This window comes from Nilaparvata lugens, chromosome 7 (genome assembly GCF_014356525.2).
Source record: "Nilaparvata lugens isolate BPH chromosome 7, ASM1435652v1, whole genome shotgun sequence".
Classification (NCBI taxonomy): domain Eukaryota; kingdom Metazoa; phylum Arthropoda; class Insecta; order Hemiptera; family Delphacidae; genus Nilaparvata; species Nilaparvata lugens.
In genome coordinates this window covers 52,173,496-52,193,409 of record NC_052510.1, presented here as the reverse complement: position 1 = coordinate 52,193,409, position 19,914 = coordinate 52,173,496, and the positions used below count along the sequence as shown (strand labels likewise).

Here is a 19,914-nt window from a genome sequence, read left to right as displayed (position 1 = left end):
TTAATTATATAATTGAAATACGGTAATATAAATAAAAATACAAATCTTAGTACCCTTTGGGACAAAAAAATAATTGAATAAATATTGTAATTTCATTTTTTCTTGAAATTGATCCAACAGTAGACCTATTGGTTTTTTGACCACAATATAGAACATTGAATTATCATAGTTTTGATGTACGGTACACTGTAATAATTTCACTTGTTTACGCATTTCCCCACGACTTGTAGCAGCTCTAGCATTGACTGTGAACTATTCAATTTTGCAACAATAGACCAATAATTGGTCTAAATGAATTATAGACAAAATGAATTCGGAGCTAGGGAATGTTTTAAACACAAGTTTTGAAATTGCAGCTATTATGTTGGGAGGGAACCAGTTAGGAGGTGAACATATTATCAAAACTCCCCATCCCTACCCCTTGTGAATAAGGGATGAGGGTGGTTTAAAAGTTGACATTTTTCATTGTTATGCTTACACGCTTATAACTTGGGAAAATGCGTTCAACTGCCATTACTAGACATTCAAAAATGAAGCTTGATAAATTATCTACAAGTTTTGCTTCGTAGTGTTTTGGGATATTTTCAACTGTTTTGGAAAACATTTGCTTTTTAAAGGGTGAGATTGTTGAAATAGCATGGTTTTATACACTTTGGATCTTTAAAGGCTTATTACTTTCCAACAATGTGTAGTGAAAATGAATGCTTATAGTAGGTTTGTAAAGCATTTAACTCTCTTTAATTTGATTTATTATTTCACCATTTCATATTTCCTTCCGTTTTTATAGCAGCTTTAATGTGGGGGTGAAATTTACAACTTTGCAACAAGTGTCAACTTAGTGGTTCCACACCTTTAACAAATTAAGGCGCTACAGATGCGCACTTTTGCTGATTACCTCCTTACTAGTCCCAATGAGCTGTAAAGAAAAACTGTGTTCCAGACAACCCCTTTAGATTTCTTTGAAAAATAAAAAAAAAAATCTCAAAATTGAAAATTTAACCCCCACAGTGAAGCTGCTGTAACAATGAGAGGAAAACATGAAATAGTGAAATAATACATCACATTGAACCTCTATAACCCTTCGTCGACTGGACTATTATCATTGTTATAAAATGTTGTTTCAATTATTTTCAACAATGAAACCGTTTGAAAATGTTTTTTTTAAGTTGCATTGTTAGGAGATATAAAATAATATGGTAAAAATAAGTATCAGGTCAATAATTTATGATATGGAATATTTATTTCATAGAATGATACATTAATCAAAATATAATGGTACAGAATACAAATATTATACATTCACAAAATCAACTAGTACATACAAGCTTAAAAGGAGATTACTTGTGCCAGATAAGTTTCACAGAAAATACTGAAGAAGCATAATAATTATTCTAGAAACGGAGAACTTGTATAAATATATGACACATCAGACACCACTATAAAATAATGTGAAAGCTTTTATAAATCCAGAATTATCTGTTTTATTCAATACTCCTATCAACTTTAACTGCATGTAGAACATAGTGAAACTGTGAGGTACTGAAGAACCATCTGTTAGTTATGAAGTCATACATCGCTCCGTTCATTAGTACATTCCGACAACCAACTGTAAAAAAGAAGCATAATTGAGTTAGTTGAAAACGATTAAAAAATCCACCACTCATTCATAGAAATGAAAAATAGTATATAAAATATTAACCGATTTTGAAGATTGCTTGTTAGAATACAAATCCAAAATAAAAATGAACTAATAAAAAAGGGAAGAAAGTTTTCATTCGATTTCAAATATTGCACTTAATAAATGCTCAAAGCTTCAAGTTTCTTCTTCGACTTGTCTCATACGAAATAGCACTGAATAGCTAGCAGAGGAAATAATGACTCACCTTCCCACTTCTGGCCACTTACTACTATCAAACCTAAGCAGCTATTTCTCATGTCAAGAAAGTTCTTATCTTGAAGTATTCCGAGAAAGCGGTTTTATTCTATGAACTTGTGCCGTTTGATAGAATCCAAGAGATAAACTCACATTCCCATGATTTTGTAAAGAGTGAAACCAGATAACCTACATACTATAGTGAGGTCCACGTTATAATGACAGTATTTGATCAACTTTGGTTTTGCTATCCTTGTCTATCATTCGACAAAGCCGGTGGTACTATCCTTTTCTAGGTCCACAACGATGCCAATTATGTTTTTGACAGTGTAGAAATATAATTAATCAATGCAGAGAATCGGCATTGCTATTCTCCTATCTTTATCCACTGCCATTATAACGTGGACCTCACTATATTCGGACGATTTGAGACAAAGTTAAGAAACAGATGAAGTTTTGGCAATAACCTGTTTTTCTTTTCCGACTATTGTATTGTTTGCTCTATCCAATAAATGGATAAAAAAGTATGTTTTTTTCAAATTACTTGAAAATGGCATTAGTAGCCGAAACATGTCGTGCAAAATAATTTAAAAGAGTACTCATATGTATATTTTTATTTATATCAAAAGTAGCCCTAGAGAAAAATACAATAAGAAGATACATAGAGAAAAAATAGCATAAGTAGATATCCCATGGTATAGGGTGTTTATGTCGTAACTTTTTGTGATATCTCAAGCTGATAGTCCACGTAGTTCTTCCTCATAAAGCTATGTGACGCTGGCAGTCTCTCATATTGTGTCTTACATACAATCTCACCCGGCCAAAACAGTAAAAATCTACAATAATCGACAGTAATCGGCTTGAGATAACAGTAAAAGTTGCGACATAAACGCCCTATACCATGGGATATCTACTTATGACATTGTTTCTCTATGGTAGATATAAATAAATAAATAGAGTGCACCACCATCGAATTACATGCATTAAATGTAGAACTCCGAAGCTTGAAGCTACCTTCGCCACTACATCATTTTTCCACCCAAACCCGTGTTGAAATGGCTTAAACTCAAAGTAACAGAGCTACTTGGACAACATACTGGTTTGAAGATACAGTCATAACCGAAACGGCATGCCCTATCTCATGGGAAATCTATTTGTGTTTCCTTTCTATGTGGAAAGTATAATTAAATGTGATGGAATACTTACGCTTTTCGAGAATGGCTTTCAATTCACTGGGTGTGATGAACAGATTCCAGTTGTGAATTCCTTTGGGCACAATGTTGAGCACATTTTCGGCAATCACCACTGAACCCAGCCAGCTGGCGAACGTGCGATTTGGTGTTGTTATGAATAGTGAACCCCCGGGCTACAGACAAAATACAAGATACATTAATTTCATGATCATTTGTAAGAGTTAGGTTGAGTTCACTAAACTAAAAGTTATTTATTATTGACCGAACGAAGTGAGGTCTAAGATTCAAGTCGACGGTTTGGCATTTCTCTTAATGTTTAAATGTTTATATATTTATATGTTGCGCATTTACGGCGAAACGCGGTAATAGATTTTCATGAAATTTGACAGGTATGTTCCTTTTTGAATTGCGTGTCGACGTATATACAAGGTTTTTGGAAATTTTGCATTTCAAGGATAATATAAGAGGAAAAAGGAGCCTCCTTCATACGCCAATATTAGAGTAAAAATCAGAATATAGAATTATTCATCATAAATCAGCTGACAAGTGATTACACAGATGTGTGGAGAAGCCAGTCTATTACTGTATTTGTATAAGGTCTATAGTTTCAATCAAATACATTAAAGAGGTATACATCTTTAAGCTGGGTTTACACCAAAGTTATTAACAAAATGGTTATAACTTAATCCTTATAGATTCTATTAGATTGAACGGAAGTTGACAAACACATATGTTCATCATGTGTATGATAAGTTATGTTCAATCTAAGAGAATCTAAAAGGATTGAGTTATTAACATTTTTTTGATAAATTTGGTCTAATCGCAGCTTTAAGGTCTTTGGTTTCAATATTTTATTTTGCAGTCATGGTATTATTATGCGTGCCCATCAGTCACATTCGAAAAAACTAATTTAATAGGTGAATAAAAATGAACAAATGAACTAAATAATGCTGCAGAAATTATAATATTTTTGATTCTAAATAATTAATTTTCATCAGATAGAGAGATCATCACGGAACTGGATGAATTATATCATATGGAATACAAATTCAAACGTGAACTGAGTTTGTTAACATTTAAAACGGTTGACATCTGGTACTTGTGGATGAGAATACTGCGTGAGGTCTACTGTTCACAGAACTACTAGTATCTTCCAATCCTACAAACATGATGACAGTTTATAACTTTTTTCAAACTACTCTGTGTCAAGGGAAAACTTTAAATATGTGGATACTTATATGGGGAACGCGCCAACTAAGCACCCCGACAGTAAAGCTCCTTTTAAAACCACTTTCGAGGGGATTTACTGACGGCGTCAACTGAGCTCCTGAAAGAGGAGCTTTACTGACGGGGAGACTAGTTGTCATCAGCGTCCGAGGAGCTTAGTTGTCGTCTACGGTCCGGACAACTAATCCCCTCTGAACCAGTAGGGGATTTACTGTTGGGGAGACTAGTTGACGCTAGCGTGCAATGAGCTTGGTTGTCGTCACCGAACCCGACAATCAAGCTCCTCGCACGCTCTGAGTGCCGGAGTTTTCGCGAGTAAACTGACATATGTATTTCATGCACTTACTCTATGGATTAGATGACTGGGAAAGTCATTCATCGCTTTTTTAAGAGTTATATTAGAAAAAATACCATATTAAAAAATCAAGATTAACTTTGATCAATCATAATTAATCAAAAGAGAATAGTTACAAATTAATGAATAGTTATTCAAAAGAGAATAGTGACAAATCAATGTAGAATTATTCCTACAATTCACATTACATGGAAAAACAAAAATATAAGAGTATAAAGTTTCAATCTAAACTTTTAAATGCCATAAGTTGAAGACTGAACAGTGGATCAGAGTTTTGCTTGATAATATATGTTATATTCTATACATACGAGTCACTTGCGAGACGTACAAACTCATTCTGAAAATGCTTGCCAATTCAATAAAGAACATTTCCAAGTCAGTTGAATTTGGAAAGAGAAATAGTTTATTTTTTCATTTTATGTCTGCAGTGATAGAAGTGACAACAACAACAAGCTTTTCTTCTAATAATCGGATTCATAGAATGTGTGAAACAGTAATTGTGATTGTACTACTTCCCCGCCCGCTTCAGGCTGGTTTCAATGTTCAATAGGGTATTAGCTGTCGGGGAGCTTAGTTGTCGGGTACGATCACGACAACCAGACCCCTCATAGGCCTATCCAGCAGGGGATTTACTGTCGGGGAGACTAGTTGTCGTGAGCGTGTGAGGAGCTCCTTCGTTCTAGTAGGGGATTTACTGTCGGGGAGACTAGTTGTCGTGAGCGTGTGAGGAGCTTAGTTGTCGCCGACAACTAGGCTCCTTCGTTCTAGTAGGGGATTTACTGTCGGGGAGACTAGTTGACGGCAATGGTATATTTTACCAGGGGATTTACTGACGCCTGTGATCAAAATAGCGAGGAGACTAGTTGTCGGGGAGACAGGTTGGCGGCGACCCCTTATATGCAAAAACACAAACATTATTGGCGTACCAGACGAGTAACAAGATCTTGAAGGAATACATCTCACAAATCGATTTCCACCGAAAGATTTGATTACCAGGATGCGTCTAGAAATCAGAGCTTAAAAAGGATAATCACTTGATGTTACATAATCTAAGTTAATTACTGTAAGAATAAACATTTAAAAGAAAATACATAACTTCTTGAAGGAAGTTTTTTATAATGTGTAATATGAAGTTTATTACATCAAGTCTATTACAAAATAGATTCTGTACAATTAATTTACTCGGTTTTGTGTATTACATCATTCAAACAGTCATTTCAATCGTTATTCTATTGAATCTTGAACAACAATTTATTTATTTATTCATTTATTTATTGACAATGCAAATTACACTAATGTTGTAACATTGGTAGATAAAATGATAAGGTAGTCCTTGTGCTATTTTTCTTCCAAATTTATAGGTGACAATGTCCAAGGTTAGAATTTTACGTGTACAATTTTGATAAAATTATAGTCCAAAATAAACATGGAAACTATAGATTTTGAATTTAGATGGCTTGAATAAATAAATTGATTAGAAATATTCCATTCAATTAGCACTTGTAACGAATAATATTGAATTATTAAAGAAAATTTGGAACCATTGAAGAAACACAAACTTGTAAACAGTAAATAAATTCAATCTTATTTCAACTTAATAGAAATCAAACAACTGTGATTTTATAGAAATTCATAGACATGGTCTAGGAAGAAAAAGTGTAATATTTTTGTTTTTTATCCAGTTTTGAATTCCTTATCCAAAATGTATTGTGTGGGTACTAATAACTCTAAACTAAATAATAATGATTTGATTGGTGATTGCAACCCACGTAGGAAGGAAGAACAAAATATTTTTTGCATTCAACAAAAATAAAAAACAAAAAAATGTTATATAAAAATAATAAGATAAATTAAGTTGAACACTACTATGTGAAACTGTGAGAACGAACCTATTGCAATGGACAGAACACGGAAGTTATGGGTCATACAGGAGTGGCGTGGCCGTAGTCGAGTGAAACAGATGCTGGCTTTATAATTCAGAGGCCCGGGTTCGAGTCCTGCTCCGGCAAGATATTTTTCTAGGGCCACTCCCGTGTTTGGGATGAACACGTTAAGTCGTCGGTCACGGCTGTCTAAAAGCAGTCGTTGAGTCATGTCAGAGGCTCTGGAATTGATCAAGTTCGAGCTGAAAACTCTGACACCAGACCTGAGCCAGTCAGGTCACTCGATATTTTTATTATTATATGGGCCATAAACATGTACCATGATACTAGTATGAAACACTGAGTAGAATCTTTATGATTTTGAACTGACTGAAGTTTTGTAAGAGTGAGTAGGAGTAGTCACCTTTATAGTTTGTAGACATGCTTCAAGAAATTCTTTCTTATTTGGAACATGCTCGACAACTTCTGACGCGACTAAACCATCGTACGTGTTCTCTGCCGATTTCGCGTGTTCCTCTATCGAGCTACAGATGTACTTTGGTTTATTAGGCAATGTGCTGGCTTCTGCATGCGCTGTTGCCAATTTTACAAGATCGTCACCAGGTTCTATGCCTGTAACATCGGCTCCAAGACGAGCTAAGACCTGTTGAAGAAATGAATATTATGATTTGAAAAACGTTTTCTCAATTTGTAAATACAACTACAGTATATACATAATGAGCAATAATATATATTCAGTATCACACTTGATATTATATGAGAATTCTATACCTACATAATAAACAGTGAAAAATATATTATTTTTTATTTGGTCTAACAATAATAAATAAAAAAAATAGGTTTAAATCCTATTATATTAAACGAGCAATTTCTGTATATGGTTATCTGGTTATGTATGTCCAACGGATCTCGAAAACGGCTCTAACGATTTTTACAAAATTTGGAACACAGTAGGTTTATGATATAAAAATTCGATTGCACTAGGTCTCATCCCTGGGAAAACTCGCTGAAGGACATGAAAATGATAATAAATTATTCATCCTTGGAAAAACAGATGATAGTTCCTTCGTCTATTGATGATTGAAGTGAGTGAGCAAGTGCATGTGTGTGGGACTGAGATAAAATTATGACTCAGCTGTTGAACTTTTGTAATAATTCAATCAGGTACTTAGTGCCGGTTGCGCAAAAGCCGGTTAAATTTTACTCCTGATTAATTCCAGTAGAACCAATCAGAGAAGGGATCTTTTTGAAATGGTCTTCTCTGATTTGGTTCACGTGAAATGAATCAGGATTAAAATATAACTGGCTTTTGTGCAATCAGGCCTCTGTGAGAGAAATTTTTGCATTCCTCTGGGAATTGATCTCAATTTATTCACTGTGATTATATGGAACATTACTGTATGAACTATAAATTATATATTATAATTTCTTCTTTCGTAATAATTTTTTCGTGCTTTTTTACTCGGAGCGAAGCTCGGTCTCCCGATATTGGGAACACTTAAAAATGGTAATCATATGAATTGGCTATTTTGAATTGGGATTATAGATAACAAATTAATAAAAAACCATAAAAATTCAGTTACTTTTCAACTGTTCAGTAACAACTCAAATTTAAAAATCTTCCAAATCCAAATCTTCAGGTATCCTGTTGGAAATTTCATCAATTCACACTATTTTAAAAGATAAAACCGTGTACCTTCAAAACATTAGATACAATAGCTTCATTGATAAATTAGTTCCTAACTTTGATTACAATACTTCAAATTTGAATTTCCCTTGACGATGAATAAAAAATATTTCTATAATGTCATCTAAGTGATTTACCACTGTTTAGATTATTAATATTTGTTTGTGTTATTGGATTTGATTTTCTTCTTTAGGCCTACTTACTTCTGATAGGATTCCACCTCCGCAGCCTACATCACATATTTTCAAACCTTGCAGGTATTTGGAGTTTACTTGTGTTTCATCTTCTTTTAGTTGTCCAGCATTTATAAAACCATTAGCTATAAACTTCACCCTGAAAAATTACAATTTAAATTGAAAATGCGAGTAAAATAGTAAATTTCAATTTATCTAATTTATTTTGAGAAAAGAAATTAATTAACCAGAATTATTTTGGATTTTTAAATATTAATAAAATATTGCTCAATTTATTGAAAAGAGTAATATCACTTAGCGAGAGGCCAAGTTGATAGAAATTTTACAATTTAGCATGTGATATTTCATGTCCATAGTGTGGTTACAGAGCCACAAAGACATGACAGAAAAATTAAATTTGTGTGAAAAACATGGTTTTTCAGTAATTATCCGCCATTTTTTCCGCCATCTTGAATTGAATTTTATTGAATTTCTTGTTGTCGGATCCTCGTGGTATAAGGACCTTAAGTTTAAAATTTCAAGTCAATCGGTTCATTAGGAATGGAGTTATCGTGTTCACAGACATACACACATACACACACAGACCAACACACAAGACTCAGGGGACCTTGAAAAGTATAGAAAAATTGAAATTAGGGTAATTAATTTTTTTGGAAAGCAATACTTTCCTTACCTATGGTAATAGGACAAGGAAAGTAATAAACCTTCAGACCTATGTAAGTTGATAAAAGATGTTCAAGCACTATCCGCAGACCTCAGGGCCTAGCACAATTTCAACAACTAAGCATCAGCGACAAAATCCTTTGTCACCAGGAGAACGGCTTACTACAGATGAAATATCTCGACTATGTGTTCTTTTTATGAACTGCTCTACCTACCTCATGCACGAGAAGGAGGTTACTAAGTCCATTTCTCAAGGATGGGGTGGACCCCCATTAGTTTCCCAGAAAGGAGACTCATGCCAGTTAATAGAGCTGATAAATAACTATACAGAGTATGAATTTGAAAAAAATCGGTCGTCATTTTTTAGAAAATCGTGAAAAACATGTTTTTTGTAGTAATTATTCGCCATTTTTCTCAAGAATATTAGAGAGCTCTTGCAATTTTCCCAGAAATGAGACTCATGTCAGTCGATAGGGCTTATGAATAGCTATCCATGGTATAAATTTGAAGAAAATTGTTAGAGCCGTTTTCGAAAAAAAACCGTGAAAACATGTTTTTTTTAGTAATTATCCGACTTTTTTTGCGCCATCTTGAATTGAATTTCTTATTGTCGGATCCTCATGGTATAAGGACCTTAAGTTTAAAATTTCAAGTCAATCGGTTGATTATGAATGGAGTTATCGTGTTCACAGACATACACACACACAGACCAACACCCAAAAATCATGTTTTTGGACTCAGGGGCCTTGAAACGTATAGAAAACTTGAAATTAGGGTACCTTAATTTTTTTGGAAAGCAATACTTTCCTTACCTATGGTAATAGGGCAAGGAAAGTAATAAACCTTCATACCTATGTAAGTTGATAAAAGGTGTTCAAGCACTACAAGCCTCTCCCCTCCAGCCATCTCCAAATTTGAATGAATGAATAAACAATACGATGAATGAAGCTTACCTCAAGTCATTCATAGCGTGAAGGCCTTTCATGTGGCCCCTTGGGTCCCACCACTCATTCACAAGCTGTTGATGTTTCTCCAGTTCAGTCTTATCAACATTCCCTTCAAAGTTCGAACTATTCGGTGGAGAACTTTCTGTTCCTGCATCAGTCTTACTACTAAACAGAGTAGTAGTAGAAGTGCCGCCACATGAATGATTCAACGTTCTGTAAAGAGTGAAAGCAAAATTTCAACCTAAAAAATCTCAATACACATTTATATTACAATGCATGTAAGGTCTTATACCTTATACCTAAATCTGCATCCTTTACCCAGAATATGGGATCGATGGCGTCAAAAACATAAAATACCATACACAAAACAAAAACATACATGAGGCGTGTATTGCATTAGAACCCCAGCAAAACAATACTGGTGTCTATTCGCGTAAGTAGCCAACAGTGTTCTGGCTGGTGTTAGAAGTGATACCTAGTGTCTGAACACCAAATTCTGGTGTCCCTAGTGTAATGAGCGCAAAAGTAACTGAAGCCCTGTAACTCGCTTTTAGATTGGTGTTCTCAAGTAATAAAAGCTCAAGTTAAATCAACAAATGTAAATATACGTTTCTGGCAGTGGAATTCCACCAGCAGGTACATAGAAAGTCTTAACCCTCGAGATCTGTTTTCGAGATATCAAACTAACTCCTAAGATGAATCCTAAATTGTGCTATGCTATCAAAATAATATGGCAAAAATTTTATAGGCTACACTCATTAGATTCACTTAAAATTTTCAAAGTAGGCTATATGCAACGCTTATTACCTATCTCAAAGCCCGTATTAAATTAGGACACAGGTCTGGGACAGAAAGTTTCCAAGTAGAATCATAGCAGAATCACAGGACATTTTGTTCTAATTGCGTTCATTACATCACGGTCACGATACGTAACACTAGGTATTGGTAGCCGAACATCAGGTTTTGGTGTCTCACTCCGATTAGCCAGACCGGCTACAGCTGGGACACCATTGATAGGAATGTCACTGGTGTCCCAGTTTACTTTACACACGTACCTTTCTGGAGTCGCCCTGGTGTCCTTATGTTATACAACGGTCTTAAAGCAATCGTTACCGTAGATACAGAGATACTAACTTAGTGTCTTAATTTTTTACCAATTGGTGTTTTTAAGATTTGACGCCATTGAATGTGGGTAATGGATGAAGAACTTCTAAGTTAGGGTATTTCTACCTCAGTCTAAAGCCGCGTTTACACCGGAGTTGGCAATAAAAAATTGCCGATTTCGATTGCAGACGCTAGTTGCCGATGGAAGTCTGCAACTTGTACTTGCAACCTGGGCACATAGTTTGTTTTTAGGTCTGCAACCTGCAACTGCAACTAAACTTTACAGTATGTAGAAAATCAGACAGTATGTAGAATGTCGAGTGCTGAAGAGGTTGTTCTTGCTGCGGCAGCGTGTGTTATTTTATCAAATGTAGAAAACCGAGAAGATACTGGGTTCGACCTTCATTGCAGGCAAGAGCAAAGTATAGCGGCAGCGATCTTTTAAATGATTTAAATCGAGATGATACAGATCCTTTGACGGGAGAATTGAGATGCGATGGCAGTGTAAAAAACTTTTTAAGAATGTCAAGTGACGATTTTGAAAGTTTAATTGTTGGTATTGGACACATAATTAGTAAACAGGATACTAACTACAGGAAAGCAATTCCAGTGCGAGAAAGATTGGCTATTACATTGCGCTTTTTGGCGAGTGGCGACTCTTATACTAGTATCAGTTATTTGTTTAAAGTTTCCAAAAGTGCGATATCTATTTTAGTGCCAGAGATTTGTGAGGCTGTTATAGGTTTCCTGAAGGATAACATACAGGTGAGCAAAGAAAGAAAATTACTAAATATTGTTATTTTTAGATTCCTTTTATTTGTTTACGTTGTGCACTGAGTTGAATAAATCTAGACAAAAGTTAATTGTTAATAAATCTAGACAAAAAAAGTTGCAACCTGGTAGTGACTTGTTAATAAAATATGAACACAAAGTTAAGTTAATGTTCCAAAGTAACACAATTCATAAAATTAGAAATAATGTATACATCAAAAAAACTCCAAATCAAACAAAGAAACTCTATAGCTTAAGAAATATATAGCTTAGCTTGAGTAATGTATAGCTTAGCTTACATTGCACTAGCACAAACAACAACCAAACAACAAAACACAACAAGTCACGACGACTAGCCTGCTTGAACTGAGGAACTGACGCAGCGCGACCACGTGGAGCCAACAGGGGGGAGGGGTAGCGGGGGTAGTTGCAGACTCAAGTTGCAACTCAAGTTAGCGCTGCAACTCGCATTGCCAACCGGGATTGGCAACCGCCTTTGATCTTTACCGACTCCGGTCGGAAAACCAAATTTCGATTGCCAACTCGCAAAATCGGTCTCTAACTACGGTTGGCAATGCGAGTTGCAGTTGTTTTAATGCGTGCAACTCAAAATTGCCGATAAATGTCGGCAATCATTGGTTGCCAACTCCGGTGTAAACGCGGCTTTACTCTCGTTTTTCTAAGACTCTTTTAATACAGCTATAGCATTAAATTAATAACAAATGATAAGCTTAATTCTTACTTCTATTTTCTAGATTAGTCACACAACACACAAAACCTTTACCAAACGGACACTAGGTAGGCTATAGTCGCTCTTTACGGATCTTTCGGCTCTGGGGAGCCCCCGGCCGATGGGTAGGTTATCACAGTCATGAAGAGTAAAAAATTAAAACTATAACAGAGAGTAGACTATACCAAATACGAATAGGACAATAATAGCTATGATGAAATATTCCTAAAGATTCAAGTTATAAAACTACTGTCACTTACCGTATCAAATTCTGTGAAAAGAATTCAGAGGAATTATTTCTGAAAATAATATTTCTGAATGCCGGATGGCCCATGAAGTGACAAGCCATTTTGAATATTAATTTTCGGTGTTGCTTATATTACTTCACATGAAAATAATTGTTTAATATAATTTTAATTTTGAATCGGAAAAAGCGAAAATCTAACCTCTTCTCTTAGCAGAAGACGGATAACATAGATAAATCATAAATATCGATAATAGCCGTCTTATCGATAGTTCAATTTGATTTCGATAATATATCGAGCTGATCGAGAGTCGACTTTAATAAAGAAGGCGGTTAATTTAAAATAATTAGGTGGTATCCTATTCCTCTCAATATTCAAATTTTAATTTGATCCAATTTTATTGTTACCTATGTATCTTTATTCAGCATTCAAGCTTTTGGTATATAGGCTATAGATATGAAAATATTTCCACCGACATGACTTACTATAGAAAAAAGAAGTTAAACTCCTACAATTTTTTTTTATAAAACGTATGCCGTAACACGTTTTGTACAATATGAGTAACTTTTTTTAGAAGTATGCTCTTTAACAAAGTGTACAACTGAAAAAATTGTTTGCTTCCACTTAATTGTAGACAAAAATTATTGTGTAGACGTAATGATTTTAACTTAAACAAAACTTCTAGTCCAAAAATCAAAATATTAATGTAAGAAAAGTACAGGGTGTAAGTGTACGTCCAGTGCCAAAATACCTTACATTAAATTTTTGCACTGGACGTACACTTTAGCCAAAGTACAGTCTTTTTAATGTTCCTAGAATAGAACGTGTATTCTCCAATGTATAGAGGAGGCTGTGATGAAAAAGGTATATTTAGCATATGAGTAGTGTTGAATGTTTATTCAATTCATATGATTACATCTTCTTATGAAAACAAATCAACAACTACTTTAATAAAATTTTGGAAGACACTGCAGTGAAGGAGCAAAATTCTTAGTGGCATTTTCATCTTTTAAAATAAATTTGGGAAGTGACCGAGTGAAGGTGCAAAATTTTCAGTGACATTTTCATCTTTTCAAAGCAAAAAGGCGGTAATCAACATCATGCCTAACATATTGGAATTGGTAACTTGTGAAGATAATCTTGATATAAGTTTGTCGGTTGGGAATAGCTATGAGAGTGGTAATGGAGCTTCAGCTTACAATTATGAATATGGTGGGAATGGAGGTGGCTCATCTTACAACTATGACTGTGGTAACAATAATGCACAAAATATACAAGCATTTTCAAGTTCTTCCAAGGGAGTTGAATCGATCGACGATGTTGACGTATTTGATAACATACTGGCCAACGCAGGATCAAAGCTAGTTGTGCTCAAGTTCCATGCAACATGGTGTCCACCATGCAAAGGAATTGCACCTAAATATGTGGAGTTGGCTAAGCAAAATCCAGATGTTATTTTCCTGGAGATCGAAGTCGAAGAGGACGCTGCTGCCGATCTTGGCTCAAGATATAACGTGAGAATGATACCCACATTTATATTTATCAAGAACGGTGAACAGGTTGACGCTTTCTCGGGAGCCAACTGCTCAGAGTTGGAGAAAACAATTGAAAGACTAAAATAGACACAGTTTGTTTATTAAATTAAGTGAGTGATGATACAGGTACCGAGGTACAGCTCCATTTAAAGATGCAGCAATCAAACAAACCATTTTAACACACAATTACTCTTTGAACTATATAGCTTAAAGAGTTTGAAAGGATATAAAAGCTATAACTTTAGGCTGCAAATTGAGAGGGTACCAACAATGGGAGAGTGTTGAAAAAAATAAAGATAGTAAAAAAGTGAAAAAGGAAGAACAATTTAATAAGAGACAAAAGAGTAAACCCTAAAATATTTAAAAAGATAATTTAAAAACATGTTAAAATATATTCCTTTCTCTTCAATATTAAACTTTTCTACCCAATTTCAATTTAAGCAAAACAGTGTTTTATTTTGTCATTTTTAATAAAAATTCTAAAATTTATTTATGGCTGTTTTTTTAAATCTATAACCTTCATATATTCCAAGATTGTTTCTTGTGCAGGTATTAAATTTAATATACCTGTATACTGTAAACCTTTATAATATTCCATTCTATGTAATCTGAAGTAAATGAACAGTACGGTACGCACATTTAGATAGAATATTGGGGTCTGAGCTTTGCTCTGGAGTACAAAAGCATAAAAATTTATTACAAAAGAAGAAATTATAATAAAATTGATACAGAAATGCTTTATCTAATCACAGTAAATTGAGAATAATTCCTTGATGAATGCAAAAATTTTCCTCACAAAGGGCCAGTTGCACAAAAGCCGGTTAAATTTTAATCCTGATTAACTTCACGTGAACCAAATCAGAGAAGATCATTTCAAAAAGATGAATCTACTGGAATTAATCAGTATTGAAAATAACCCAGCTTTTTTGCAACCGGCACCACGGTATATAGAATTTTTCATCTAATTACCGTGACCGGCACTAAGTACCCGATTGAATTATTACAAAAGTTCAACAGCTGAGTCATAATTTTGACACAGTCCCACACACATGAACTCGCTCACTCACTTCCATCACCAACAGACGATGGAATATATATTATCAGCTGTTTTTCCAAGCATGAATAATAATTATCCTTTTAAATTTCCTTCAGCGAGTTTTCCCAGGGATGAGACCTAGTGCAATCGAATCTTTATATTATAAACCTACTATGTTCTGAATTTCGTGAGAATCATTAGAGCCGTTTTCGAGATCGGTGAAATAAAAACATCCAAACATATAAACAGAGGTTGCTCGTTTAATAGCATAGGGTTTATCATGATTATTAAGCATATATTTTTGTTGGAATAGGCTACTGTCATACCCTAATCAATGGAATAATAAGCATTATTAAATAAAAATGTTCTTTGATTTTTTTATAGCTCACATCAATAATTATTATACCAGCTATTCTTTAATCTTAACTTTCAAATTCCTGTGTTCTGATCACATATTGTGATTTTGGGATCCTTTGATCTTGAGCTCAGGAGAAATCAGTGATACTTGAATTTATTGTCACCCATTATATTTTTGATTTTTCATGAATTTTAACTTTCCTCAAACTTGTATGAACTCTTCCTACTTCAACTCTAGACTCTTTGCCTCTGAAAAACTGATTAGGCTACTTTCATTTCGAAATTCTAGAGAATTTATCATGTTATACTCTTTTGTTATTTGAATTGTCATTCCTATATAAGATCAAATTACAATATTTCTCTCGTAGGATATCCCAGTCACATAAATTTAATAATATTACTGGAATTTGTATAAATTTATTGCTTTACTTTTAACGGAAAAATAACCAACAGCTAAAGATGCAATCCAATTGCATCTTCTATTATTTTAGAGGTTTTAATTGCCTCGCTCATTATTTCTCGTTTCTTGCAATAGAGCCGATAACTAGGTTTCTAGTCATAGCATCCTCCCTTTATCTGTGATGAGCGCATGCGTGGAAGATCACAGCAGAGAGGAACCCATGTTATCCACAGAACCCAGATGCAGTTAGTAGTTGGGTTTCTTGAAGCGCATCAAGTGACCCAATTGCCACTGATGTGCGGTACAAGAGAAAGAAGTAGGCAAAATTACGATGCAAGTGGGAGTGAAGAACAAGATAATATCATTATAATGGATGGTATTACAACATTGCATTCTTCACCTTGTTTCTATGTTGAATTTCATGGCCAACTGCCTAGAAACTTATCTACCGTAGGTACGCGTCTTAAACTTTCATGTTATCCTTCAATGAAGATTATTTCTAGTTCTTGCGCCTCTCCTTCCTTTCTGAATGATTTTTCATGAGAGTCGATAACTTCTTTCTCGGACAATAATTCTATATGAGAATTCGACCGAGTCACTGTCAATAATGTTGTAGAACCGTTCCATAATGAAATAAAAACACATATATTCAAATTCTACCGTTTTATGGTCCTGTACCAAAAATAAAACTGTAGTGTTTGACAGTATATTTGTGTTTTTATTTCATTCTATATGAGAAGTTAGTTTTATGCCAGTTCCAAGGTACGAGCGAATAACTATGACGATTCAATGGGCCATATGAATAAAGTTGAGCATTTGCTAATACTTCAAGTTTCAAGTTTTATTGTTTACATCAGCAATACAACAAAATAAAAAAAAAAACATCTCATCAGATACCTATAACTAACAATTTAAAGATACTAGGCACTTTTGAAAGGTTAAATTTTGCACTATATCATAATGTATCAATAATACAGTAGAAATTAACTTTAAACTTATAAGTACACAACTCATATCAACATTTTGGAATAATGAACTGATGATGGAAATGAACCTTAACATTTTATGTGAGAACCGATGCAAACAAAAATACTATTCACAAAAGAGCTTCCGCAAAGCCCTTGTCCGTGAATAGGAGTTTGAATAATGAGACATATGAAAAATATAAGACACATACATCAATATTCGACAATTGACACATCAGAGCATTCCCCTTATTACAAATATCTCATAGTGATATAAACTTCATGTGAACAGTAGGGAGGAAGCCACCACTAAATATAGGTATTTTAAGACAGAAAAGAGAATTTAAGACAGAAGAGAGAAGAAGAAGAAAAATGTTTAGGTTTTTATGACAATTTATTTACTTAGCTTACTTCTAAAATATGGAGCAAAAACTGTGACCACTAGTGTGGAATCGACAACACTAAATATGCTGTAGCTTATTTGTGGTCCTCAGCTAACAAAATATTATTACATTATACAACCAGTTCAAATCATCTTAATGAATGAATGAATAAAAGTATGGTCTGACTAGATAAAGCACTACTGTAGCCTATTAATAATTTATTACATATACTAATAATTATTACATGTTCCGAATGCATTTTAGGCTATTATTATAATCGAATCACAATCATCACACAAAATTGATGTACCCTACACAAGATTAAAAAAGATAATGACTCATTCTAGTAATTTTCTTTAAGACTTTTCAATTTCCTGCCATCTTCAGCCAGCAACCTTCCCCTTCCAAGTTTCAAATGTAACCTAGAAGCCCTTCTTCTAAATAATCCTATAAACTACATGTCAGATTTCTTTCAACTGCCAGTAGAAGAATATTTTTTAAATGTATATTTGAATTGCTATTGTATTTTTTTATTTTTTCATACCTATGTATCTGTGCTTTAAGTAATATTGTTTGTATTTTATAAAAACACTTCACTTATATGGGCTACTTTTGTTCAAATTAATAAAAACAAAAAACAATACAAAAACTTGATGCCCTTTATTAAAAACTTTAAAATATTTTAACGACTAGTTTCGACCATAGGTCGTTTTCAAGTTAACATAAAACCGATCCGATTTTCAAGTTTTCGACCTATGGTCGAAACTATATAGTCGTTAAAATATTTTAAAATTTCTAATAAAGGCTACTATAGTGAGGTCCACGTTATAATGGCAGTGGATAAAGATAGAAGAATAGCGATGCCGATTCGCTGCATAAATTAATTATATTTCTACACTGTCAAAAACATAATTGACATGTTTGTGGACCTGGAAAAGGATAGTAGCCTACCACCGGCTTTGTCGAATGATAGACAAGGATAGCAAAACCAAAGTTGATCAAATACTGTCATTATAACGTGGACCTCACTATACAAGTTTTTATTAATTTGTTTGTATTTTATTTGACATTTCCGATAGCATGTTGTATTGTGCCTTAAAGCAATAAATTCATTCTTATTATTTTATTCTCATTCTTATCGAAACTAAACAGCAGGCCTATATCCTTGTCGCTAGTAAAATTGAAGTACCTACCTAAATATGATTTTATCCTGTGCGAAAATGTTTTCTCCAACCAATCATCAAATCATTTACTGTTGAAATCAATCTCAAGTTTCAATAAGCCTGCAACAGTGGCTAGTAGGCCTACTATTTGAAAGTGTTCTGCTTCTAACAAGCGTCCTACACTTTCATAAATCCTATTAGGTGAGTGATCTGTTATTGTTCTTTATTATAACCACTTACCCATCAGATCGCTTAAGGATTTGCCACACTGTGATGTGTCCATCGAAATCGTCATGATTCGTCACTTTTCACGGTCAATCACATCCAAACAGATTGCCACCCCTCCCCCTCTCCATCATCAAACTCCTTGCTTTTGCAACGGTTCAAGAGAAAAGATGAGTGAAGTCCTTCAAACACGTTTGGAAAAAGCAGGAAAACAACTACTGGAGGTATTTTTGTGAACATGAAATTTATTGAAAAATATAAATATTCCAATTGTAGGCCTATCATTTCATACTACCGTACCCATAACTCATGGGAAAGCACAAAAAAGACAAATATGATTTGGGAAATGCTTCCTTTTTATTCATTTTGACAAAAAACTCTATCAATAAACGTGAGCACGTGGTGCCTTTATCACTTTCCATCAATTTAATTTTTAATCGTAACTTTTAAATGAAAGAAGAAGAAAAAGAAGATGAAAAATAAAAAGAAGAATGACTCTTTTTCTTGTTGATGTGATGAAGTTCGGACAGTAATGTCCACTCTACCACTTAACCACGAAGAAGAAAAATTATGATGATGACGATGAGTTCGATATTCTGATAGCATTGATATTTTTTCATTAAATAATGATTTGAAAAGGTGCCGGTAAATAATTCTTCTTCTTTCACTATTTCTTTTTCTTCTTCTTCTTCTTCTTCTTCTTCTTCTTCTCTTCTTCTTCTTCTTCTTCTCTTCTTCTTCTTCCGCCGCTGATGGTCTGGTCATTATTGTTGTTAATTGTGTGTTGGACACCTTACCAGAACGTCCTTGACTACTCTAGTCTGTTGCTGATAGCGTAGATGCTGATAGCAAGCGCTGGAAAATTAGTGGTCTTATCTCTGCGATAAAATTGCAGCCTAACAATGAGCGGCAGGTGGTGACCACCTTGAGACAGAGAGCATCATTGTTTGTCTGTTCAATCTCCAGAACGCTTTTCGT

The 19,914-nt window shown here is 34.2% G+C and overlaps 2 protein-coding genes across 2 annotated transcripts; one reads left to right on the top strand and one right to left on the bottom strand.

The window, feature by feature from the left end:
* Positions 1-1,218: 1,218 nt before the first annotated feature.
* Positions 1,219-13,126, bottom strand: LOC111046101 (ubiquinone biosynthesis O-methyltransferase, mitochondrial). The gene is made up of 6 exons (XM_039433087.1): positions 12,888-13,126; positions 10,029-10,235; positions 8,422-8,551; positions 6,935-7,174; positions 3,080-3,239; positions 1,219-1,606 (listed from the first exon to the last, which is right to left on the bottom strand). Exons 1-6 carry the CDS (start codon positions 12,974-12,976, stop codon positions 1,482-1,484), a joined length of 951 nt encoding a protein of 316 aa, XP_039289021.1. The 5' UTR covers positions 12,977-13,126; the 3' UTR covers positions 1,219-1,481.
* Positions 13,127-13,790: 664 nt separating this feature from the next.
* LOC111046103 (thioredoxin) lies at positions 13,791-14,896 on the top strand. The gene has a single exon (XM_022331590.2). The coding sequence runs from the start codon at positions 13,973-13,975 to the stop codon at positions 14,492-14,494; it is 522 nt and encodes a 173-aa protein (XP_022187282.2). The 5' UTR covers positions 13,791-13,972; the 3' UTR covers positions 14,495-14,896.
* Positions 14,897-19,914: the final 5,018 nt, after the last annotated feature.